At 43.3% G+C, this 25,825-nt stretch overlaps 2 protein-coding genes across 3 annotated transcripts; both read right to left on the minus strand.

The window, feature by feature from the left end:
* Positions 1–2,634: 2,634 nt before the first annotated feature.
* On the minus strand, positions 2,635–19,690 carry LOC118786255 (cyclic AMP-dependent transcription factor ATF-2-like). Of its 2 annotated transcripts, none has more exons than XM_036541371.1 (12): positions 19,637–19,690; positions 18,434–18,503; positions 18,248–18,344; positions 18,037–18,155; positions 17,728–17,853; positions 15,866–16,044; positions 15,615–15,729; positions 13,902–13,988; positions 10,805–10,978; positions 10,265–10,471; positions 7,465–7,570; positions 2,635–3,886 (listed from the first exon to the last, which is right to left on the minus strand). In XM_036541371.1, the coding sequence occupies exons 2-12, from the start codon at positions 18,479–18,481 to the stop codon at positions 3,675–3,677; spliced, it is 1,470 nt and encodes a 489-aa protein (XP_036397264.1). In that variant the 5' UTR covers positions 18,482–18,503; positions 19,637–19,690; the 3' UTR covers positions 2,635–3,674. The 2 variants fall into 2 exon arrangements, with proteins under 2 accessions (XP_036397264.1, XP_036397263.1); XM_036541370.1 differs by lacking the exon at positions 19,637–19,690 and adding an exon at positions 19,502–19,588.
* Positions 19,691–20,900: 1,210 nt separating this feature from the next.
* Positions 20,901–23,174, minus strand: LOC118785721 (ATP synthase F(0) complex subunit C3, mitochondrial-like). The gene is made up of 5 exons (XM_036540618.1): positions 23,099–23,174; positions 22,810–22,906; positions 21,794–21,871; positions 21,395–21,582; positions 20,901–21,174 (listed from the first exon to the last, which is right to left on the minus strand). Exons 2-5 carry the CDS (start codon positions 22,846–22,848, stop codon positions 21,060–21,062), a joined length of 420 nt encoding a protein of 139 aa, XP_036396511.1. The 5' UTR covers positions 22,849–22,906; positions 23,099–23,174; the 3' UTR covers positions 20,901–21,059.
* Between the last annotated feature and the right edge of the window lie 2,651 nt (positions 23,175–25,825).

The raw sequence follows: 25,825 nt of genomic DNA on the forward strand, positions 1-25,825 counted from the left end.
CACAGGACAAAAGAATGCATGAACAGCATGGCTAGTGGCATACTGTATGCCTGTCAAAGGTATTTTTGGCCATTCAAGAAAATACATTTGTGTACGACTATAACGTACATTTGTACCATCTTGCCATCAACCCTAACCAAAAAATATTTAGAACCACGATTGATGAAAATTGGATTGTCATGCGGCATTAAAGCTCGTTCATAACTTTAGGCTTTAGTCCTCGAAACAAGTTACCTCGAAAGGAAAACTAGAAGAACGCTAGTTGAGCGCGATGACTGGCGGACAGCTAACTTCTCTGTTTAGCTTGCTAGCTAACCTAAATAAAATCAAATAAAAGATTGGGCAGTATGAGTGACAGTCATATTTCTAAATGCCATCATAAAAAGGTACATACGTTATATTAGTGCATCAACAGCTTGCAGTCATATGTACTGCGGTCCACAATTCCGCAAGCTGCACTTAATTAAGCATCTACGAGGTCTGTATGACGTCATCACGTTACACCATATGACAACGATGCTCGTCGGGGCCTGTTACTATGGATACGGCAATGTTACCATGTTCATGACAATTTCAGTCCTGCATAAAAAATACGAAAGCGATGCTGTGTGGAAGTATGAGCGCAAGATCGTGCCATCACCCTTTCTATTTGTATGTGAAACTAAATCAGATACTGTATGTTCTATAGTGTCTTTATATTTATAGTATCCTCCGCTAATTGTTTTGCTCCAGGTTTGAGTGATTAGCAGCCATCTATATCTGACAGTCTGTCAGGATATGATGCAAGCAGCAACCCGAGGCCTCAGTTACATAATTAAAGTTCAAACTGTAGAATGAGCATTGAGCACTTGAATCGCCATTGTGCCGTATCCATTGCAATCCACAACCTCTTGCCTTACTTATTCTAACATTGCACGTCAAGTGTGCAGTGTGGGGGAGAATCTTATTCGAAGTGTTATTCTCTGCTTGTGGTTAGACAGGCAGTGGAGGGTTCATGCATTGGTTTCTTTCATTGCCGCATCCCACACTGTGCATCAGTAATTCTCCTACCTGACTGGTGTCGCTGTGGGAAAACCCATGTTTCTTCGTCACAACCGAAAACAAGTTGGGAAGCCTGGGAAATGGATTTAGATGGTGGGGTGGGAGGGCAGTCCAGAGCATAACTGTTGACTCTAGTCTAAAGCTTTGCCAGCGCAAGGAGCAAGGAATACAGCAAATATGTTTCCATTCATCCTGCAGAGAACTTTCGGCAAAAATAAACAGGTTTAGACCACAGGCACATATATCAGACAAGATGACATTCAAAATGGTGGTGTGTAATCATATATGGGCAAAATACCTTCATACACATACATTACAGATGAATTTGACCCATTTCAGATGAATTTGAGCATTTGACCCAGTGACTCAACATATGGTGCTGGTAGAGAACAGTTCCCTGACCATCCACAAGGTGGCAGAGTACACCACAGGAAATGGTTACAACCTGTAGATGAGGAAATCTGAAACTCTTCAGTATGTATCCATCAACAGACATCAACCAACGTGAGGGGAAAAAAGGGACTGAACTGAATAAAGTTCAGTCAAGATGTATACTGAACTAAACAACTTTAAAGAACTCAAATGTCAGATTGGGTTTTTGAATGTGCAACAGTATGGTGATCTTCATTAGCAAAGCATGTTCAACATGACAAAGACATCCTGAGGAGACTGAATAGATTTTAAAGACATATTAAAAGATTTATTCCAACATTTGATATTTTTTTTTACATAACTTTCACAAGTTACAAGTTTACTGCCAACACAACAGTTTCACACCCTTTTAATGCAGTTAACCAGGATAAAACTACTTACAAGACCAGTCATGAAGCTAGGATAACCTGGCCACAACCCAAGGTGACACAGCATGTTTAATGTTACCTATGTAAGTGAGACATTGTTTAAATATTGGTCTAATTCTCTCAGAGAATTTACACATGCAAATAGCACAAAACAATGAAAGTACAAATGACCCTTAATGTGAGAATTAATTTTCAATAGAAGATATCTTTAAGTAAAATAATGCTGCAATGTCTCTTCAAACTACACAGTAGTAAGCCAATACATTTTAAGAGAAAAGGCAAATGGATTCAAAATAATGATGCAATGATTTGTAAGCTAAGGTTATTTTTTAATCATCACTATTCTCAGTTATTGTAGTAACTAATAAATACATTTCACTTTTTTTTTCTTCTTGGAGCAGCATGGGATCCTCTTACTCAGATTACCATGTTTTTATAGATATAAAATATGAGATACAAACTGTGGGATTAGGGTTTGGGAAGCCTTATGTTAAGGTTTCGTCACGTTGATTTTTTTCTTTAATATAAAAAGCTTATTACCGGGACTCTAATACAGCATTAAAACTACCCTATTAAAAACAATGTGCATATTCTCTGGAAGGTTCTCACAAAATGTATCATTAATGATGCCATTTACAATGTTTCCTAAAATGTCACACTTTCTGGAAAAAAAAAACAGTAAATAAAATTAAGAGAAAACTAAATTTGCATAATCTGCACCAACAGTGTCAAACACCTTGACAGTCACTTTTTCAGTAAGCAGAAATGATGTAATGTCATAAAAACATATTTCCTATTCAAAGTAATTATGTACAAGGAAACCCCTCATGACTGGAGCACAGAATGAGTATGATTTTCTCTATACAATTCAAATCAAAGTTCAGAGTAATTTAGTAAGAAACATTAATGGCACATTTAGTTAAGTCAACATCGAAGAGATGTCCCAATGATGAGAAAAAGAAGTACTGCAAACCTACAATCACTGCATCTGTAACAATCAAGCTACACATGGAATGTTAGTCAAAGCATTGCTCTTGAACACAACATGTTTCTAATCGAAGCTCCTCCTGAAATCTATTATACAAGTGGAGGCAACTGTCAACATTCAAACCACATGCTACTGGTAAAAGTAGCCAAACTACTCACACACACACACACACACACACACACACACGCACAAAATATTGTTTCAGCCCCATTTCAGTTCAAACCATTGAGCTTCCTTAACAAGACGGTATCAAAACCTATTTCTAAAAGCGAGGACCTAACTGATACACGCACTGCCATGAACAGTCTAAAACTGAAAAATCCTTCTTCCCTCATGTGCAAAATTGAAAAGGCAAAGAAATAAACATAGTGACTGTTTCCTCGTATGTCTATCTCCTCCGGATAGTGCTTGAAAACGATGGTAAAAACAGAAACTTTCAATGAGCCAAATGACACACTTTGGTAGGAATGTCTCATTAACAAAGCACTGTTTTATCCATTAGAACCTGAAACACAAACTCTTACAGTGCTCACCATTATTCCAAATCAAAAAAATATGGAAAAAAAACATCAAAGTTATCAAATAAATACAGTAAACATAAAACAGACAGAGTAGAAATAAGACAATCAGTCCGATTTTCCAACCATCTGGAAAGTGCCTTCTCTAGAGCTTCTCCATTCATTTTTAAATAAGACGGATTTGGTGTTAAGGAACAGAAACGAAACAGTAAATCCTTAAAAAAATACAGCAGTCTCCGAATTGGAGATGAGTGAGAGAACCCCCCCAACCCCCCCACCCCCGTTAGTCGCGCTGCTAAGAAAGCCGTGATGCCGCAGCCTACGCGATCAGCTCCCCGATGGCCCTGTCTGATTGGCCAGCACTGCCCCCACTGGCTGGCCCTCCTCTGTGCTCTGGTCGACGGTGGGGGCGGGGCCAGCCGGGGTCGCGGAGGAGGAGCTGATCCCATTGGAGGTGCTGACCGAGCTGTGCTGGATAGCCTCGGCCTGGGGGCTGCTGGGCACTGACATCTCCTCACAGCTGTCCTCCTTCTCAGTGTCTGAAACACAGAGACAACCGAGGTGCACCAGCGATCCACAGACAACACCCCCATAAGGCCAAAGCAGAGCTCCCGCCTTTCTTTTTTAGGAAGTATTTACCCGCAATTGTTCTGAAAAGAGGCTACACACTGTCACCTGGTTTACTCATCAAGTACTCTGATACAATACCCATTCATTTCACATTTTCCTCTTTCATGTGACTCATTTTCTACTGCAGCAATTGAGGCAGAATGCCTTACTCATGACACAAAAACACTGTCTCTACCACTAACACTGCTGCACACTACTGAAAATATATACAATAAAGCCCTTCTGTTATACGAGTAAAAACAAATGCCTCAGCGTGACTACGCCAAACCAAATATAAATTGCCTCATTTCAGAACCCTGAAATGCCACAAGGTCTTGTTAGTGTACCAGCCCTGAATGCTTAGCACATGCTTAATGTAAACCAGCTATGAAGGTCTGACGAGCATGCTTTTTAAATCATGTTGCCTGTTGTGCTTCCCTTAATTAAACTGACAATGTCAATTCAAAAATGTTAGCTTAAATCCACATCATCCAGCAAGGCTACATTACATTCTTTCGTGCACAGTAATGGTTCATCCATTATTATTTTCTTTCATCATTTTCCTGCCTTAGCAACTGCCACAACAACAGAATTAGAGCACTTAACAGAGTTTTATGAAACCTGAATTGAAAATGGTTTCATTGAGTAAATGGTTAAACAAATTTCAGGTCATTTTAATACGCGACATTAAAAGTGACGTTGATCACCAGAGAAAAGGTGAACCCCGGGGACTGGGGACTCAGAAATATGAAGTACAGCGCTGTTTAAATGAGACAAAATTTAAATTTTCATTATATATCCAAAAGAAAGGAATGAAAAACCTACTGTCACTTATCATTGCTTATCAAACCTTGAATCTGAGGTTTTGTTTTCCTGCTGTGACTGTTTTTTGAGTCTGAAATCAGGGATGACCTATAATTGATTGATGCCACCAGCTGTGAGGCAGTTGCACTAAATTAATTTGATCCTGATGAAAAAACAACCCCCAATAATGTACTGATTCATAAAGGAAGAGACCACTATGGTAATTAATAACGGTGATGATAAAGTCACTTGAAATGGCACTGGGTAATTAGCGGATAGAGGTGGTATTTGAGAATGGGAAATAGATTATTTTAATGAGCTCGCAATAAAATCATTTTGCGAGAAACGTTCCCAGAGCATTCCAAATTGATGCGATTTTGACAATATAATTTAGCACAGATGTAAGTGACATTTATCCCCATTTAAGGTCAACCGCAGAGAAGTCAAACTTCTTTCATTCATATTCGCTTGAATGTAAATTACTACTAACAGCATAAAGTATCGCAGTGGACAGTGGGAATGGGGCTGATATATTACCAGACATGAATCTGAAGGCTCCAAAAGACGGGCTGCCATTTTTTCTTTTGCACTGGTTTCTCCAGTGGTTTCGGGGGGGCTTAGTCTGCCAAGAAAAGGCATGGCCTGTGCTGTTTACAGGAAAGGCCGGGTAGTCCCCTCCCACCTGATAGAACTCTGCTTAGCTAGAAGAATAACTGTTAACAGACCATGCAGCTTATAGGATATCAAGTACAGACCCAGCACTGGGGTGTGAGCAAGGCCTACAATCACAGGATATTGTCAAATCACTAACAAAGATTTTCCTCGTCATTCTACAGTTAAAAAAAAAAAAAAAACAGGAATTCTCTTGCATATGAATTCAAGGCAGATTCCAGTTGAACTGAGGCCAACTAAAAAACAACGACCTCACCATTCAAAGAGTGAGTTAAAAAACACTTATTGTTTACATGTCTCAAAAACCCCACAAATAAACACGAGGTATGGCCCAGCATATGCCCAGATAGGCCCAGATACACCCCAAAACAATTACTAATTATTAATTGCGCTCTGTCTGGAACCATCATGTCAGTTTTGTGCTTAATAGCTTGCCTGCATCCTGAAGATACAGCCACCTCTCAGAGAGAGAGAAAGAGAGAGACAGACAGAGAGACAGAGAGAGTGAGAGAGCGAGAGAGAGAGTGAGAGAGAGAGAGAGAGAGAGAGAGAGAGAGAGAGAGAGAGAGCAGGGAAGGGGGGGGGCAGGGAGTTGCATTGAGCTGTCAGCCTCAGAGCCGTAATGAACTCTCTCTGGAGGAACTGAGGGTCAGTAAAAGCCAGCCGCAGATCCCACAAAGCAGCTGCCGGACCGGGAAACACAGTTCACCACGCCGCCTCACCAAACAGCCAGCTGGACTGGGTCAGGAGGTACGAGAACAAAGCCAAGCTGGCAAATTAACATTCTAAACGCACCGAGGGGTGAGGGCGGGACACGCCTCCAGAATGTGGGGGGAAAATGAAAAAAGTCGAGCTTGCTCCTACGAAACTGCTTACGAAGCCTGTTCAAACCTGGCAGCCACTGAGTTATACAGTAGGTAGCTGGGGGCCTGACACCACGAGTCACTGCCCCTCTCCTTCTCCATGCTAATGGAGGCGGCAAATTGAAATGAATTAGATGCATATGGCGAAAACAACCTACACGTTTGCAAATTTCATAAAACATCATTAAATCATAACGGCAAAAGATGCGTCTCTCTATATTACAGATGCCCTCCATCTGCATTTTAACTTCTATCATTTATTATACATTTAAGGGAACAACATGAAGTGATGAGATTTGTTTTTGAAGAAGAAAAAAAAAAAAGACCTAACAGGCATCAATGCAACAAAGTTCTGAGAAAAAAAGTTGAACCTAAGTCCAAAGCAAAGCACCTTCACAGATTTTCCTGGTGACTTTTCAAGTGGCTTCATGACAGGCTGAATACAATAAATTAAAAGGTGTTTCCATTAATATTTTGTGTTTGCTGGTATTCACAGCTTGGTCATAATGCAAATTGAGAGCTGTTTTTTCATCATTGTAAAAAAAAATTATGCTGTATTGAATCCATGACAACACCTGTATGTACTACAGCACCATATGGAATAACTAATTTAATTTACACATAGCCACGTAGACAGAGAAAGCTCCCGTAGCTTAGCCCCCCTGTTAGATAAGTCCTGGTGTTGTTGTTGGTTAGTTTTTTATCAGGTTCTGTTCACTTAATCTCATAGCAACACTGGATTTCTCATCAAGAAATTTCTCTCTATCTAAAGAGCTAAAAGGCTTGTTAGAGCGCAAATCCATCTGTTAAAGTCCTATTCTGTTACTGCACTCAGTACAGATGCCCCTGTTGTTCTCTCTCGTTTGAACCGTTTCTCCAATGAGAGGACAACGCAGTAATGGTCTCCTCACCAGAGCCACCGCTCTCGGCTGCATTCCTTCCCAGAGCAGACGCAGCATCAGAAATAGATGGCACAGAACATAAAACTTCAAAAACTTCCAAACTTTCTTTGAAGGGGGGGGGGGGGGGGGGGGGGGGGAGCTCATTATGTGACCGCAGCTCGGAGAGTGCTGGGAGCTAGACGCAGGCGTTCCTCACACAGTTAGCCAGGCCCGGCTCTCCGCGGTTCCCTGAGAGCCCGGGGCAGCGGGGAACGGAACATTACTCACTGTGATAGGCAGACTTCTTCTGCATGGCGGTTACGGGGCAATCTTTATGAGCCAGGAGAAGCTGCTTCAGCTGGGCCACTTCGTTTCTCAGCAGGGTGACTTCATTCTGCCGGAGCCGAGACACAGAACACAGACTCAGCTGAACGCCACGGGCGGCCGACACGCAGCCAGACGGTAAACTTTTACAGCTTCCTCCCGGAGCCCGACGTCGTGCAGGCCGCCCTGACAGGCCGCACTGTGGGGACTCCGTGTCCGGGACAGCGTTAGGACACACTTCTCTTTGGGTCTCCCCCCCCCACAATCTTTCCTGAGGGCCAGTGACATCACCACAGAGGGAAGTCAAGAAAAAAAAATTTAAAAAGAACAAAAACAAAACTGAGAAATGTGAAGTGACTTTCATTCTTTTTTGCATATCGTGGTAGTCTCATAAAGCTGAGGAAGAGGAAGTTAGTTTGCATTTTAACAGAATGAAACAGCTGACATTTTTCCAGAAAGATTATTTATTGCTGTAAATTAGTATGTGCAGTGACGACACATTCCTGCATGAAAATGTAGGAAAACAGACCATGGGGTTAATCTGCTGAAATGGACAACGCTCAATTCATGGCCGGATTCATAGGCTGAGAGTGCAAGAGAGGCTTTATCGTTATATGGTGCCAGGGGGCTATGACTGGCCATGGCAAACTTGGAATTTCAGCCTCTGATCTCACACATCTCAAACTACCACCTGCCAGCCAACATGCAGAATACCATGAGCTCACACTAACACAAGTGGACACTATGCCTTCATAACCTGGTACAATCCAAACCACCAAACAGACAATCCTATTAGCCATGTTACATTTCTCAGAAAGAAAAGGTAACGGTAACATGCAAAACACCAGTGAATCACAGGTCTCTCTTAAATTGAAAAAGATGCTTTCAAGAATTACACAGACAGGCGCACCACCATTACATCATTGCACATGATGTCTGTGATGAAAGGGTTTTATTTCCATCTGAATAAAAAAAAAAAGAAAAAAAAAGACAGACACTTGCGGTACAAGGGAGCAGAGTTATGGTGGGCGTCAGGATGAAATATGACGCACTTTTTCAATTATGTTGTTCCTGGGATATAATTATGTCCCTGTAATGGATGCACACCCACACATTTGTCAGAGGTGAACTCTTCCGATTGTCAGCACAACTTTGTGGATTCTGCTGAGATTTACACCCGGCTGCCATTACGGCCCCCGAGGGAGGCAGGGATTCTGCATGCAGTAAAGAGGGGGAATATCACTGTGAAGGTGACTTTAACAGGATTTAACACAGCCGGGAGCCAACGGAACATCCTCCGGCAGATTTAGGCCTTTCTGTTCTCTTTTAAAGGATCAGAGAACCCTAATCTATTACTCTAAAAGCTTCCAATTTGTACCAATCCATCTGTTTGGTCTTGCTCCCCCTGGCACGGCCGCGGTTCGAAGACAGATTTAAACGCAGCTACTGATGGCCTACATATCTCAATTCTGCACACGCCATTGTCCATTATACAACTGCCAGTGCTGCCCGATTTCGGTTCCCTTTACCAGCACTCTTCAGACCAACGCTTCTTACATGTGCATGCAAAAAGCAAAAAGCACTACATTTTAAATTCCCATGTGCTTCTTGTGCGAATCCTTCATTTGGGTCACTGGTAAGATACATGCTGCTAGACAAAACCTTTATATACACAAAATGCCATATTTGAGCGATGATAAATGTCGCAGAAGATGACAAACAAGGCCTTTCAGTACCACTGAGTTACATAAAACACACGCAGTGCACAGATACTGCAAGCACAAACATTCACACCTGTCCTAATACATTATGCTGGCTCACAGTTGGACAAACTGAATTATTTAAGGATCTTCCTCTTCAGCAGAAACTGGGGCTTTCCCATGAGCCCTGACACCCGTGCTGCTGGCCCCAACACCCCATCAGAAAGCCGGTTAAGACTTACGCTGAAGAGATTGTGGATCATTAGCAGCCCAGTCGGCTGATCAGCCGGGCCCCCGATGTCACCCCAGGAGACGTTACCCAAACCTCGCCTCTGATTAATGACTGCGCATGAAGAATACTTTACTTCTCTGACATTCAATTTTCACTGCGAGTCGTTCTGTTCTTCGCAGTTAAGAGCCTGGCTCTGCGCCCCCAGGCTTCTCTCTCCCTCCTCCCTAATCCACCTCCTCCTCTGCAGCCTTTCCGTCAAACACAGTGAGAGAGAGACACACTGGCTCTTATCTATAAGAATAATGACACAGTCCCCCCCCCCCCCCCCCCCCCGTGACTCCAACAGGTTTAATGGACAGAGACAACAGCGCCCGAATAAACATCACATCTCATTAAACTGCGAGGAACCCCAGTGTGGGGCATCTCCGCCTGCACTTACCCACAGAGATGTTAGTTGCTACCAACTACTGCTACCAACTTGTCAGCTTTAAATCCCAACTCCTTCCTCCAAAATGAAGGTTGAAAAGCGACACGTTTCCCAGGGAGATTTTTTAATGCTGTGCTGAGAACTGATGAGGCAGAGAACACACTTACGTGTAGCCAACATCTGCATCTGCTCTTTGTTGAAAGCAACATACCGACGCATACAGCAGGGCGCTTAAACCGCAGCTGCAACATTTCCTAAAAGCTACTACTGACTTCAACACCACCAAGAAAAAACAAACATGTACGCGCACTCTAAACTAAGAGCCAACAGAGCTTTTAGCGGTTGGCTGCTGTCACATACTTTTTTTTTACCCAGAATGCCCTGGCTGGCGGCGGCGGGCCGTACCTGTAGCTGCCCGTTCATGGAGCTCAGGTCCTCGGCCTTCTTCTCCAGGGACTGCACCCACACCTTCCTCTTCTGCCGGCAGCGTGAGGCCGCCGCCCGGTTCCGCTCCAGGAACTTCCGCCGCTTCTCGTCGGGGTCCTCGCTCATCGCCCGGCGCCGTCGGCCCCCCGTGGTGGGGGTGTGCTGGGCGGGAGGGGCCGGGGAGGCCTGCCCCACACGAGACATTACAGTACATTACATTACTGTCATTATGTTACATTATTTTCAGTACATTACATTACTGTCGTATCCAGAGCAACATATGTTACAGTTTTATCCACTTGTACAGCTGGATATTTACTGAGGCATACTGTGTCTTGCCCGATGGTACAATAGCAGTGTCCCAGCAGGGAACTGAATCAGAAAATTTTCAGCATGTATGCTCCCTACCACGCCATGTCACACTACTGACACACGTGTGCATATGCAGATGTCAGCCTGACCTGGTCACTAATGTACCCATGCGCAAACACACACACGCCCATGCGCACACACACTCACAGGTGTCTCTGTGGTGGAGGTGGCGGGCTGCTGGAGGGACTGGGGGCGGGGCTCCTCAGGCGGGGCAGGGGGCGGGGCAGGGGGCGGGGTGTTGGTCACAGCGCTGCTCTGGCCGTCGCCCGACTCTCCGTTGGGAACCTGAGGGTGCTGCTGGGTCAATGCTGCCTTCAGCCTCTGCGGGGGGAGGGAGAGAGAGGCCAGGAACAGCCAATCAGGTGAGCCTTCTGAACGGCGCGGTTAGCAACACTTGCCTATTCCGTTTGAGGCCAAAGCTTTATCACAATCAGCACTGCAGAGTGGGCAGCATTAGAAAGGGGACCGTAAAAGAGACTGAATTAAAAACTGAACAAAAACTCTCATTTCAGTTTCATTTTCACACAGTAAAGCTGCCAGTGGCCCTGGGATTCACACAGCCGACCCTGCCTGCCCAACAGACAGAAACAGTTACTGCTGGTTCCGTGTGTTCCGCTGGGTAGGAGCAGTTATGCTTAATTTCCTTTTCCCTCCAGCAGCCGGTGATATCAGCCATTTTTTTTGGGGGGGGGGGGGGGGGGGCTGTCCCTCTCGGGCACTGTGTCACACACAGCATGGGATCCCGCACACTGCACCCTTCCCTCCGCCGGGGGACCAACCCGACGATAGCGTCATTAACCACTGACAGGCTGTCAGATGGAAGACACACTTTACACCCCCTCCCCCTCGCCCCACAACCCTGTCAGTCTCACTGCTGATACAAGAACGAACAGTGGAAAAAGGCACATTTTACGTAACCATCTTTTGTTCAGACTGCAGTATTGAAAATCTCTTTGCAATCATGTTGTGAATATTAGGCATCAACTTACCAAACTCTCTGCGTATATATCTATGCTAAAAGATACAACATAACATCGATATTTGTTCATGTGTTTATAGTCAGTGATATATACGTATTGAGTATAAAGTACATGTCCTGTATGGAAATGTAGAATTAGAAAAGCACATAAACGTACATGCCCACGGCATACTTTGTTTTTTAGCATAAAACTCCAAAATGTCAAACTGCAGCATCATTGATATGAAATAAGCTGCAAGTGAATGAATTATTACAACCCAAACTACAGTAGGAATATAATTACACTTAAAAGCATAGGACCAGCTACTGATGCCATGCCGATCTGTCTACCACATTAGTTTGCCTTGTGCAACACATTCAAAGGCTGACACATGGTATTATTCTCCCAGATTGGTGCACGGACCCCAGAAAAGAACAGTCGGACCCATATTTCAAATCTGCCACAGAAACCTTACCAGAGTAATAACCCTCATTCTCAGGGGTGTTGCTCCACCATCTGCTGCTATGCTACTTATATTTATTTTGCAGCTAATTAGCAGCATAATCTTCTAAATTCGGCGAGTTAATTATCATGACTGTGGTCTTTGCAGCATCATCAGTCCTTGGTAGGTGGCACTCCCACACCCCGGAGGTCTGGGGGGGGAGCTGTTTTGCTGGTAAGAGCTCATTAGGTATTTGCTGATGGGCCTGGGGCGTAGGGGGGGCACCAGGAACGGGGTGATACAGGTCAGGCACAATTCTGCTGAACAAAAGTTTCTGTGCCAAAGAGGGCTGCCTTAATGTGCCTTTCTGAGCATGTGCCAAACCGTCCCCATTCGGCCCCCGGAGGAAGAGACACTGGCTGACCCTGGGAAGAGCACACTGCACATGACACTGCCTCTGAGACTGAGTGCTTTACCCATGCACCCCCCTAACCCAATAACCACTCCCCCAACTCCACCATTATATTACATTACATTATTGTCATTTAGCAGATGCTCTTATCCAGAGCAACATCCATAGGTTGCTGTTTTTACATATTAGCAATTTATACAGCTGGACATTTACTGAGGCAATTGTGGGTTAAGTACCTTCCCCCAGGGTACAGCAGCAGTGTCCCTGTGGGGAATTTGAACCAGCAACATTTTGGTTACAAGCCCTGCTCCCTCCCAATATGACACAATGCCACCACACTGATGTTCCATCTCTCTTCCTATAAGCACCGCACTGTGAACACGTCTGCCTTCTCAGCACACTCTACCGCCTTCCTGCCAATCAATCAGCCAGCATCATGGTCACAGAAAAGCACTTTGTGAGCATGTCTTACAGAATGAAATGGACTGGATCTCTGCCTTTCTCTCACAGCAAACACAAAGTCGTTAAGGGATGCAGTTTTTAAGAAGCTGTTTTGTTATGGTAAATGAAACACTTAGAGGTCTAATTGTGTAAAAGGCATCAATCACGGACAGCTGCTTCTCAAGTCTCTGAAATGGTCTACTCTTTCACTAATATCAGAACATCTCTAACCATACATTTCTATAGAACTGTCATTAAGAGAATGTCACAATTCTAAATTAAATCAGTATATAAGCAAATAATTGAGGGTTCTTGTAGAACAACCTCAACAGAATTCACAGATCGAATACATTATTCGTTGTTTTTTGATAACAGACATCTGCATTACAAACCTCTACATTTGTATTAATAACTAATATGACTAGCCAATTTAGTGACTTTTTAGCCAGCTTCAAGCTACCTAACCTCCATGCAACATTTTCTGTGACCTTGACCTTTGACATTTTGCTCCATAAATGGAGAGTGTTCTGGGGAGAGAGGACACCATCTGTATTTCCTCAAAATCAATGTAAAACTGGCCGTTAAGGATCACACACTGGAAATGTATCGGAGGCATCACTGACACTGCCCTTTAACCTTGTTACAGGAAGCCCAACTTGTGACAGAGTCACCAAGAAACTGACAAACAACATGTAAACATTATGCCAACAATTTATATCCCGCCAGAGTCACTTACTGGATGTATATTACAGCTCCATCTGCTGGTTAAAAAATAACTTCACTCAAGTCAGACGCAATTTTTCATGTACTCCACTGTAAATATTCCATAATAAATTTGACCTAAGACAGAACATCTCAACACTTCCTTAAGTATAAGGGTTGTCATAAGAAAATATGGGTTAACTGGTGGTGTATAAGCTAGCTGGCTTTGAAAGCATTTCAGGAAATACAGTACAAAGTACATGTAGCAAAAAAAAAGGAACACATTACCATTTTGGCCTCTGATTGGACGGGCTGCGGGGAGGAGGGTCCTGGGATTCCTGGGACGTTAGGCACTACGGTGACCGGTCTAACAAGCTGGCGGGAGAGACACAGGGAGACAGCAGCACACGGCAAATTACTGTGAGATTCAGAGCCAGAGCCAGCTCTCCCCTACACCCCCCCACCACAGGCCCAGCTCGATGCACTGAGCACGGTCTCATGGCAGGACCTCACTACGCTGGAAGTGCTGTTGTGTTGTGCAGGCAGCACCATGAGGAGAGGCATAACACACACTAATGAACAGTCCTGTCTGCATGCGAGGATGGCATATGGACAGAGAGGGCCACAGGGAGGGATTTGGGCAGATGTGCCGTACGGACAGAAGACCACTGCTGCTCTGAGCCCTTCCTGGAGGGAGGAGAGAGACAGGAAGCCCAGAAGCAGGATGTGATACTGATGAAATATCCACCACTCGTCGGGATAATCCCCACACAGCGAGGAGGTCTTTCTTCTGCTGCCACACCATGAAGAGAGATTCATCTACTGCTGTCTGCACCAGAGACAGACCAGGTTACAGCCACCCGCAGTGCACAAGAGCACACACACACGCACACACACACGCATACACACACGCACGCAGACACACACGCACGCAGACACACACGCACGCAGACACACACACACGTATACACACACGCATACACACACGCATACACACACGCACACACACACGCACGCACACACGCACGCAGACACGCACGCAGACACACACACACACACACACACACACGCATACACACACGCACACACACACGCACGCAGAAACACACACACGCGCACGCACACACAAGCGCACACATGCATGTACTTGCACGCACTCGCACGCACACACGCACACCAGGCCACAGCCACTCACTGTTCAAACACACACACAAACACAGAGACCAGGTCACAAACACCCACAGACCACACACACACACACACAAACAGACAAACACAAACACACATGTGTAGAAGGACCAGATCACAGCCACTCACAGTGTAAACACACACACAGATGGACCAGTATTATCTTCCTGCAATACCTCAGCAGGTAGCATTTTTACATTCCGTGGAATATGAGCGAAATGGAAAGATGGGCTTTTACTGGGGTTGTTTACGGTAAAACAGCATGTTTCCAATATCCCAGGTGCAGCATAACACCTTAGATCAGAGCCCCTTACCCCCACAACAACAGCTGAGCAATTTAGTGCTTATCGCTGCAGAACCTCTGCTACGGATCATTAATATTGTCCCACATCATTTCCTGTTATTGCCCAAGTGCCAAAACTATCACTGCCAGCGCAGTAAACACTGAGACTGTCCTGGGAGTGTCAAGCTGACTGGCCTGAATACAATGCAGGTGGAGCTTGTAACCGAATGCGTTACACAGCATGTGAATGTGTAGCTGAATCTCTAATGTGGACAATGACTGGAACAAGTTTGAAACATATGACTTCCTCTCTGAGATTCTGTGTTATAAATACATATGCAAGTGGAAAATTTTTTTTTTTCGAGATGTTCCCCCCGACCTGAACTAAATATTCCCTAAATACTACTGTAATCATGCAAGCATAGAAAATGTGATCCATGTATAAATAAAGAACGTCTGTGCAGAACTAGCATTTGTTGGGGGGGTGTGATGAGTCATATATACACAGTATAGAAGCATTCTAGACTTACAGGGATAGTCGTGGGAATATGCACACTTGGGTTTGCAATGGATGCTGGGATAGCAACAGGCATTGTCTGTCCATTGGGAAGTTGTAAAAGCACAGGGAAGGTGCCCGACACTGGGCTAGAGAGAGAGAGAAAAAAAATTTTGCTTACACATACAATGAAGATGGACGTCTCCCAACAGGGACAAATACAGATCGATATGACAGTTAAAAAAAAAAAAAAAAAAAAACAGAAGAGGTCTGTCAGTCACTTACACTATTGTCCTGTTTGAGGATGGGACCTGTGTGATTACAGAACTTGAGGTTGGCGACGGGAGAGCTTGCTGTATTACGACGCTGGCGTCCGTGCTCGTGAGCAGCACGTTGGGAACTTGGAGGGACGCCGGACGGATAATGGTGGAAGTTGGCTGCGAAGCTGGCTGCAAGGAGACCTCCTGAAAAGAAAGGCCACAGGACGCCGTGAATGTGTAATGAGAGCAGCAAGCGAACTCAAACTCAACACGCCGCTCTTCACAGCCAAAATTTAATCTCAGGAGATAATTCCATGATCAGTTCCAACTATCCACTCTTCAAAAGTGAACATATTCTTACATATTATGCAATCGGTTTATAAAGGCGGGAGGAGAAATTGTTGGGAGAAATTACTGAACAGACTATATTTGAAGCCTGCTTAGTATCAAATACAAGAAGATGCATTATGTTCTCATATTTAAAGCATAAACAATAATACACAACAGTTTGGCTGCCATGTCACTCCATCTGGATTAATTGTGAGCAGATGGAAGACTAAATAGTTCTGGATGCAAAATACACAGAGACACAATAAGTTAATAACCAGTGTAATCAGCTCGGGTCAGAGCTCATATGACACATGCTGTCCGGTTCGTGTATAAATTCTCTGAATGACACACTGTGAGGGGTTTAATGCAATCTCTGAAGAAACAGACAAAGGTTGCAGAGTGCGGGCAAACAAAGCCATTAAATGGATACCTTTTGTTGAGCACAACTGGAAATAACTACCTGAAAGCACGAAATTAAAAAACTACAGAACACTACAAAAAACAGTTACATCATCTTGTCTGATTTATTTTGCCCTTTATTTTATCAGTATATCTCTTATCAATTCCAAAATAAAATATTTTTACTTAAACTGCTGTAAATCTGCAAACCATAAATATTTACTATGGTGCCGATAAAGCCAATAATTACCCAATTTTTAAATATTTAGGAGCACACACTGCCTAATATTAAATTCTTTGGAATAAATATTCCACGTTGCATTGGCTCAGAGCAGTCTTTTTAAGGAGTCTGCTCCAGGAGCTATTCCTCTCCTTTCTGGGGTGTTGCATAATTGTGAAAAGACTCTATGTATGTCAGCTGATCTGGCAAGGACACAGCCCCCCCCCCCACCCCCCCCGGGGTCTGAGTCCAGGGGAGGCACAGGGGTGAAGGTGTGAAACACACCTTCCATGCTGCACTGTCGTCATTAAGAAGCCAAAAAAGGGTATATCACAGGAGCATAGTGCAATAGCTGACCAGCTATGGCCACACTTTCATGGTATCACAAAGCACAATGACTCTCAGTATGACGATTGACTTAAAAAAGAAAAAACTTCAGACGGGCTTTTTCATGTGACAGTATCATCCTACTTGTTTTTTTTCTCCACTTGCTTGCCTCTGTGAATCTTTTATTCATCTCATTCAGTAACAAAAAGCAGATTCTGATCAAACAGCATGATTTTAAACCTGGCATTTACAAGAAATCCATTTAACTTCTAAAGACGTAGGCTAAGAAGTTGAAACTTGGCTTATAACACAACTGACAATAAAAAGACTTAGAATTAAAAACTTAACTTAAGGTTTCCAAATTTGGTCATGTAAGACAGCATATTTTAAAGTCTATAATGAAGTTATACCTGGACAAAAAGACAGATAAGCGCAGAGATTAACAGAGAGCAGAGAGAACATTCTGTTCTCCGAAATGAGCTGCCAGTGTTCTCAAGTCCCAGAAATTCATAACGACATACCGTATACGACAGACAACTCCAGTCAATAAATCACTCCTATAAGAACATATAGAGCAGCCTCAGCTGTGCCAGTAGAGATTTTCACTGTACCTTGTCATCACTGGTAGTGGATTCGGGGTGAGGCAGAGGGCTGTCCCGGTGGGACACGACAGCTGATGGCTCCTCAGTTTTACTTCTTATGATTGGCGTGGCAAGTGGAGACAAGTCTAAGGGTAGCTAGAAAAACAGCAGATGACGTTAAGCAACAACAATAAGAAAAAGACACGAAAGAGGCAACAGTTCTGGGTGAGAGTCTGCAGTGATCTTGCATCTTAAAATAAACAGCAGACCCTCTTCATTTTTAGATGTCTTAAGTGCACTGTAGCAATTGATTCTAGCTATTCTTTTAAAACGAGTTACCTTTTTGATGTCCTCTTCCGTTGCCTTTTTAAAGTCATGCTCAAAAGGACTTGCAAGCTCATTGAACAGACCCACTTCCTCACAGTTCTTCAGAAAGCGAGTGGGAGTTGGCGTTTGGTCTGAAAGAAAAACACCTCACGCATACAGACCTCACAAGTATACAGCGAGAATTTTTAACGTTATTTGACTTCTTTCCTCATTCAGCCCTTACCAGCAACGATGACGCTGTCATTCCGTGCTGGACCGAACTTCAGCGTCATCTCATGTTTGTGTTTATGGACAGCCAAATGGTCTTCGTTGGTGAACCGCTATTTAAGCCAAAATCAAACTTGATTAGCCCGATCCTTTGGCAATGGAGTACAAAGAGTACAAAACTGCCATCGACATTCTACCTCACCTGACCACATCCAGGAGCAGTGCATACGAAGGGTTTGTCATCACTCATATTCAGAGGATCCTGTAATAACCTAAATAGTGAAAAACGAGAACAATGGTGATTTCCATGACTCTTAAAATGAGCATCTACGCTCGGGCGATACTGACGGTTCCGAAGAGATCTGATTAAGTCAGCGCCGGTGCACTCGCTTGGTCCCAGCTTGAGGGACTTTTAACTGAAATAACTCTCCAGATTATGGATTATGCATCAAATAGGCCGGTAGCAAGACAACTTTTTTAGACATCGCAATTACATTTTATATTTATTTATTCGTTGCAAAGTACGGTGCACTACGTTATGCTTACGCACCATTTTTCTCATGACTATTTGCTTCCAAAGAGGCCAACGTCTCAGTATCTATCACACCGTCACATGTGTTAGCTAGAGGACAAATGTACTCTAGGATGTAAGCTAGCTGGTTAGGTACATTGCTGGCTAAACGGTTCTCTAGCCAAAAAACATTAGCTGATTGACTAGCTTTACTTAGCTAACAAATGATAATAACTAACAAGAACAGGTGTGCTAACTGTGAAAGAATATATATATTATGGCAAAAACAAGAGTGATAGCTAGCTAGATAATACTATTTATTGTTAGCTAGGTGGCATGGTAACGGTAACTCTCAAGAACTGATGTGATGATACGTTTCAAGTGTCATGATTTCGGAGTTTGTTAACGGTAATCGCTAAACTAGCCATCAAACAATGCTGTTTATTGATATTAATAGCCATCTTGCTAGCTAGCTAGTCATGTATCGCTATAGATAACTAGCGTACTAATGACTCTAAGTCTTGTAAAAATGGTAGCGGGGAAAAATATAATGGCTATCTACATACCTGTCATGAATCGAAAATCCTAGCTATGACTCATTGCACATCAATAGCGTTGGCTGTCTAGCTAGCAATAATGGCTAGCTATTCTAGTTAGCTACCACCCCTCTTGTTCAGCTGGAAAGCTAGGTAGCTAACGTTAGATAGTCAGCTAGCTAGCTGCAATCACCGTCGCCATATTATTAGCTATTATAATTACCTCGGCCTCATGCATTTATCGCTGATACAGAGTAAAGATGCTATTCTAATTATGAACTTTTTCTCGCATATCACTTAAGCCGTGTGATATCTTGTTTACCACCGCTGTCAATTTAAATGGACTATTTACACTTACCCACGGGCTCAACCTTTCCACGGGCCAAATCCCACGACTTCTACAACATCTCGCGATACTTTTCGCGGCTAGAGCGCTTCCGTAATCGTCACTGGCGTAAATGCACATTACGTAATGGTTTTCAAAACCTACACGTGTATTTTGACAGAAACACGGCGTCTGATATCTGAGTCTGCAGCTTACCGGGCAAGAGGTTTGAAAAATTCACTTAACAAATACTACCGATTACTGCATAGTCAAAGTTAGACAATCACTGATGCTATCAATCATGTATCAAGGCACTTGAATATGATGTAAAACCACTACACTTCAGCAGGCTTTACCTTGTAGATTTCACTCAACAGCTTAAATGCTTAAGAATGCACTGTCTGTTTAGTGTTGATGGCAAACATGTTGGTGCAGCTTTACTGTTGAACTTTTAACATGCCATCCTTTTAAGTTTTGTTAGGAGCAATTGACCACAGGCTGCATCTATTTCCTCTACACAAATCCTGGCCTGATAAAGAATGAGAAGTCAGCTGGACTGTGATTCCCTGGTTTTGTGTAGGTACACTGAAGTAGCTGGACCATGATTCCCTGGTTTTGTGTAGGTACACTGAAGTAGCTGGACCACGATTCCCTGGTTTTGTGTAGGTACACTGAAGTAGATGGACCATGATTCCCTGGTTTTGTGTAGGTACACTGAAGTAACTTGCTCTGCTGTACTGCACATCACCTTTTTTGTCCCATCTCACTACCTGGTGTAGGGGTCCAGAAACACTCGATACATTCTTAATTCAGCTAAAATGTTAATCTCTTAATACTAGTGTATGTACATATTCATTAAACTATAGAGTATGTACAGTATTTGTACAGTACATGGGGTTACTGATGCATTCAGTTGTGTAATGACTTGACTTTGCCTGTTTTTCTAAAACAAGTTTTTTTTACTAGTAATTCAGTTGTTTAATAACGTCTCAAAAACCAATATATTAAGACCTTATTGAAATTTTAACCCACTTCCTTCTGCAACTAACCTGCAGTTGAATCAAGGGGAAATCATTCTATGCAGCTAAAGAACCTTTCAAAAAATTTGTAACTGTATATGTATCAAAATCATTTACAGAATGATGCATTGCCATATTCCCATTCCCAAGTGGAAACCTTTCAAAATCAGACCACAACCACACATGTTCAGGTGGAAAGCCATGATTCCCATGAAACAAACTTACATCAGTATTTTTAAAATAGTCACATACATGTATTTTAATTCTGTGTGATGTGATTTTTACAATACATGTCTTTTTATTGACAGTATTCAACAAAAAAAAACTTGGGAAAATGTACATTTTTCATGACACCAACATGGAACAATTTTGGTAGCCACTTTTAAAATATGTAGTTACATCTGTAGATTAGAATTCTATCATCCGAAGCGCTTGTTTTACATGGCAAACAAGATCAAGAAAGCAACCATCAGACAGAATAGACCCATGGCTTCAGACAGGGCAAATCCCAGGATGGCATAGGAGAACAGCTGCTGCTTTAGAGAGGGGTTCCTGCAGGAGGGAGAACATAGCCGGTGTCAAGTACACAAATACTTAAGATAACACACAAGCCTTCCTGATCATGACAAACGCAGGTCAGACCGAAGCCGCAAAGACAGGAGCTACAGGAGACGTTTCTTTACCAGGTAGAAAAATAGAAAACGTGCATTTCATCAAGTATTTAAACTTTCAGACACGGGCATGCTGCAGGAGACAGACACCAAGCCCTCACCTGGCATATCCAATGATAAGGCTGCCGAACACTGTTCCGATTCCGGCTCCGGATCCGGCCACTCCGACCGTAGCGGCTCCGGCACCGATGAACTTGGCGGCAGTGTCGATGTCCCGGCTCACAGCGCTGGTCTGGAAGCCTCTGACCGCGACCTGGGATGTGCTCTGTGGCACAAGGGCGGAAGGAGCCTGGAAAACAGAATCACAGTGACACAAACTGTAATGCAACCACTGCATGACCGAAGAACTGAGAATACTGCTCTGAAACAAGCTTAAAAACCAAGGAAGACCTTCACACTAAGAGAACACCGGAAGGTGCAATGCGAATAGGATTTTCAGAGATTGTGCTTTTTCTGAAAGAATAGTGGGTGGACGGCTGCAGAGTCCATCAGATACCTACCTCTCCTGCTCTGACTTCTGGCCGTGACACCACTGCTGCGGACAGCGGTCTGTACAGAGCCCGGGAGCTAGCACGCACCTGCACACACAACAGACAGACTCTGGTCAAGGTGACTGTCAGCCCCACAACATGACACACACGCACCACTGTAAAACAAAAGGATTCTAATAAACAAAATGCGCATCTATACCTTCGCTCTTGCAAAACTACTCTTGCAGACATGTAATCTCAACCAAACAAAAACACAGCTGTTCTCTGAAGTACAGCTGGCAAAGTGCTCAAAGTTCACTGTCTGCCAATTCTATGCATAAGGCTGGTTCAACAAGTGGGTTCCCTGGAAACACAGCAGGGCAGAGTGGGAGGGACCTTGAGCGAGCTCTGATCAGGACGCTTATATTTTAGCCACCTTGTAATATTTTCCTAAGAAGTGACAATACTTCAAACTATTCTGTGTATAGTTACTTCGCAGGCAATCCACCAAATCTCCCTACTTTTGCGGAGTAATGCATTTACTGTAACTTTCCTTTTAACCAGTTAACTTGGCTAGTGCAGCTTTGTCCTGGGTTAGAGGACATTAGCACCCCGACTAGCTGTACGGCTGTGCAACTAGGCCCAAATACAACGTTTAACAGTATACAGACCAAATTCTGTTTTCATTCACTTAGTACTTGGAAAGTAGCTAGTTATTCTTCATTACACTGCTTTAGGGAATAATCGTGACCTTGGACTAGCCAGACAAGCTGCAAGATAGCTGACAGAGATAGCTAGCCCGCTATCCGTCATTCAAATGCAGGTGCTGCAGTCTAGTTAGCAAATTTCCAACGATCTGGATGCCCATATCAGCCACAAAAATATTAAAATCCATAGGTTTGATGCCAACGTACAGAATAGTACACTATGTACTAGCTATGTATAGATATGCTTCGCTAGTTAATATCTCTTGCACTTAATAGGGCCTTGAAAACAATCAGTGAATCGACTACCGTTTCTATCAATATTAACAGCGAAAAACTCACCAGCGCAGGTGTAGAGACGAGCTTCGCACAAGCATACATGATCAGCTATCTGACTTATTTACCAGTCCCTCAGAAGGTGATTGAAACCCGGGTCTGTCTGAAAATAGAAGACAGTTAAGGTCAACGTAAATTTCAGGACTCACACTGTAAAACAGCAACAACAATACATTGGAATATTACGCAAATCTATCTGTATATTACGTATTCCAAATCCGTTCTGCAATTAAACGTTTCCTAACGGCCGATGACAAAGGATTTTGTATGAACGAAATGACTGATCTCCATTTACCTCCCCTTCCCTCACCGGCAACAGAGGTCGAAGCGCTGACTGCTCACTGCGCATGCGTGCGCACAGCTATTCCAGAATCCCGGATGCAGGTTTTGCGACACTCAAGGTCATCTCACCGCAACTTTATTCAAGCAGGAACAATAAATGTAACAGGCGGCGCTGTCTGGTTTGCAACATAATTGCAATTAAATATTCGAAGTGTCGGTGTTTAGCCTCAAATGAAACCAGCCGATGTTTGAGCATTATGTTTGGTGTAAAATTACACACAAATGTAACACTAGTGGAGTTACATAAGGTTTATGCGAAGGGAGAAAAATATAGTTTATCTTTGAACCAATACCTTTCTTTTTTACTTTTACCATGCAGTCATCTCTACTCTTTCAATCCAATTTCTATGCCACAGGTATTTTTGTGGGACTGTTAAAAGTATGATTTAAATGGGCCTTAAGCCTCCCTACTGCCCTTCACCCTTTGAATACCACAGGGTGGTGCTGTCTTCTGTTCTCATATGTTGAAGCTTATTAGGGCTATGCTGGGCATTAGTTGAATGCAAGGAGTCCCCCGGGGAAAGCTTACTAGAAGATGGCATTGGTGAGCCAGCAGGGGGTGCTGTCTGCACCAATGTGGCAGTATGCTGTACATTTAATCCTGAGGTGGGGCACCGTTGCTGTAACCTTGAGCAATGTATGTGAACAGAAATGCTTCAATACATTTCTACTCCAGATATAATAATAATAAAAAGTGGAAACAAATGTGGTGGGAACTGATGGTAGAAATCATCTTTGAAATAATTAGTCCTCATCCACTGATTCCATGACAAAGACTAGGGCTATGCCCCAATGTAATGGCTAAATTCCTACTGTGTCTCAATCAAATTTGTCACAAAGTGGGCCCACTCTCCAGCTGATTACTACTACTGACACTTGTAAAGTTCACCCTGTGAGCAGTTCCAGCAGCTGCAGGGTTGCCTTAATACCCTGTCACATGTAGGATGTACCAGTGAATCATGGATTGCAGAATGCAATGTTGGAGTAACTCTTAGACATCTGTTCATGTTGTAATCACATCTGAATAAGATGCTGTAAGAAAAGGCAAAAGCTCACTCATATGAGAAATGATTCCTCTCACTCCATACAAGTGATGCAGCTCATTGTAAACTTCACTTTCTGGAAGGTGAAGAAACCTTTTGGCATGAACCATGACCAGCAGAGGGCGCTAAGTTCAGTTTACATTAATTAGGCAGCGAGCTCTTAATTATGGTTGCTGGAACCTTTTTGGCTCTTTGCCAACTATGGTGCCTGATAACATGCCCTTTGTGATGAACAAGCTCCACAGTATGTGCATACTTTGAAGGAGCTGAGACTGACGTGATGAAAAAAGCCATACCCTGCTTCTGTTTATGCCTCTTGCTCCCCCACCTTGCATGCTCACCCCTCCCCCAACCAGAAACGTTGTCCACCACACCAAGAAACTCTCCATCTGTATGCTGCAAGTAGCCAGGTTCGTATCATAAGACACTGATGCACTGTACTTAACCTCTATGATTTGAACTTTGTACCTAAAACATGTCCAATCAGAGGCAGGGGAAATGTGGGCTGGCACCATGCTAGTGTACGCTTGTACACTTATCGTTTAAGGAGAAGGAAAGAGGTCTTTACTGCTCCTCAGCAGAGCTCTTCACAAATTGAGAAAAGAGCTGGCCTGACCATAGGTTATAGGGGAGGTCTGTAGCTCCTCCCATTCTTCCAGTGTGTTGCAGAAAGGCTGTGGATGAACAAATATGTTATTATTATTAGTAGTAGTAGTACAAGTAGTAGTAGTAGTAATAGTAGTACTATTAATAACACAACTACTACTAATAATAATACTACTAATAATAATACTACTAATAATAAGACATTCCCAACTGTACCCATGATGGTTTGGAGGCTGTTGGCTGAATATTGTGCATCGGCTCTGTTGTAAAGCTGATAAAAATCCCGCAATACGGCCACGTTGGCTTTCTGTGAAAACAAAGGTCTCTAAGCAATCACCATTCAGCGAATTGATTTTCTTGACATATCCTGAATAACACTGATCTTTAACACCGGCAGGCTGGGAGTTGAGGAGAGGTGAGGAGAGGTGAGGGGAGCACTGCTGAGCCCTGCCATTACTTTTCCTGAGTCTATTATTACATGTCAGACCGCAGCCGAGGGCCAGGCAGCCTGCCGTCTGACTGCAGTGCCTACTGGTCTGTGCTGGCAGGGCAGGCCTCTTCAGTCTTGTGAAATTAGCTGGTTCATTTTTTGTTGCACGGAATGGGGTTCAATTCTTAGACTGAAACAGCCAAACTTCCAAATGTTAGAATGTACTTAAACAGAAATTAAATTTATGCACATTGGTGTGAGTCCTGAATAATTAAATTCTCAAAGAGAAATATGTTTTCACTCCAGCCCGTTGTTTCAGAAAATAAATAAGATTCAAAAGCAGATATTTGAAGGTAAAAGAGAGATTTTCGGCCTGTTTTTTTGGGTGTTTTATGTACAGTAACTACACTTTCATTGGTGCTTGTTAATGTCTGTCTACATGATAAGCGCATTCTGAATTTTATTGCACCCATTATTAGACTCATAATCATGATTGCTTCAATACATTCATCTAAAATTTTCTAATTATTGTGAGGGAAGAACACTACATAAATGATTTACATGTACACATCTAAGAAATTAATGTCATCAAAAGAGAGGA

This window comes from Megalops cyprinoides, chromosome 11 (assembly GCF_013368585.1).
Source record: "Megalops cyprinoides isolate fMegCyp1 chromosome 11, fMegCyp1.pri, whole genome shotgun sequence".
Classification (NCBI taxonomy): Eukaryota; Metazoa; Chordata; class Actinopteri; order Elopiformes; family Megalopidae; genus Megalops; species Megalops cyprinoides.

What these genes read in the sequence shown, in the direction of transcription:
- LOC118786255 (XM_036541370.1), bottom strand. An exon ending in CGGAAGAGGACATCAAAAAG is followed by an intron (nt 17,854 to 18,036) that starts GTAACTCGTTTT and finishes CTGTTTTTCTAG; the next exon opens with CTACCCTTAGACTTGTCTCC. An exon ending in CCACTACCAGTGATGACAAG is followed by an intron (nt 16,045 to 17,727) that starts GTACAGTGAAAA and finishes CTTTCTTTTCAG; the next exon opens with GAGGTCTCCTTGCAGCCAGC.
- LOC118785721 (XM_036540618.1), bottom strand. Translation starts at nt 22,848, where the DNA reads ATGTATGCTTGTGCGAAGCTCGTCTCTACACCTGCGCTG. An exon ending in CAGAAGTCAGAGCAGGAGAG is followed by an intron (nt 21,583 to 21,793) that starts GTAGGTATCTGA and finishes TCTGTTTTCCAG; the next exon opens with GCTCCTTCCGCCCTTGTGCC. An exon ending in CTTATCATTGGATATGCCAG is followed by an intron (nt 21,175 to 21,394) that starts GTGAGGGCTTGG and finishes TCCCTCCTGCAG; the next exon opens with GAACCCCTCTCTAAAGCAGC.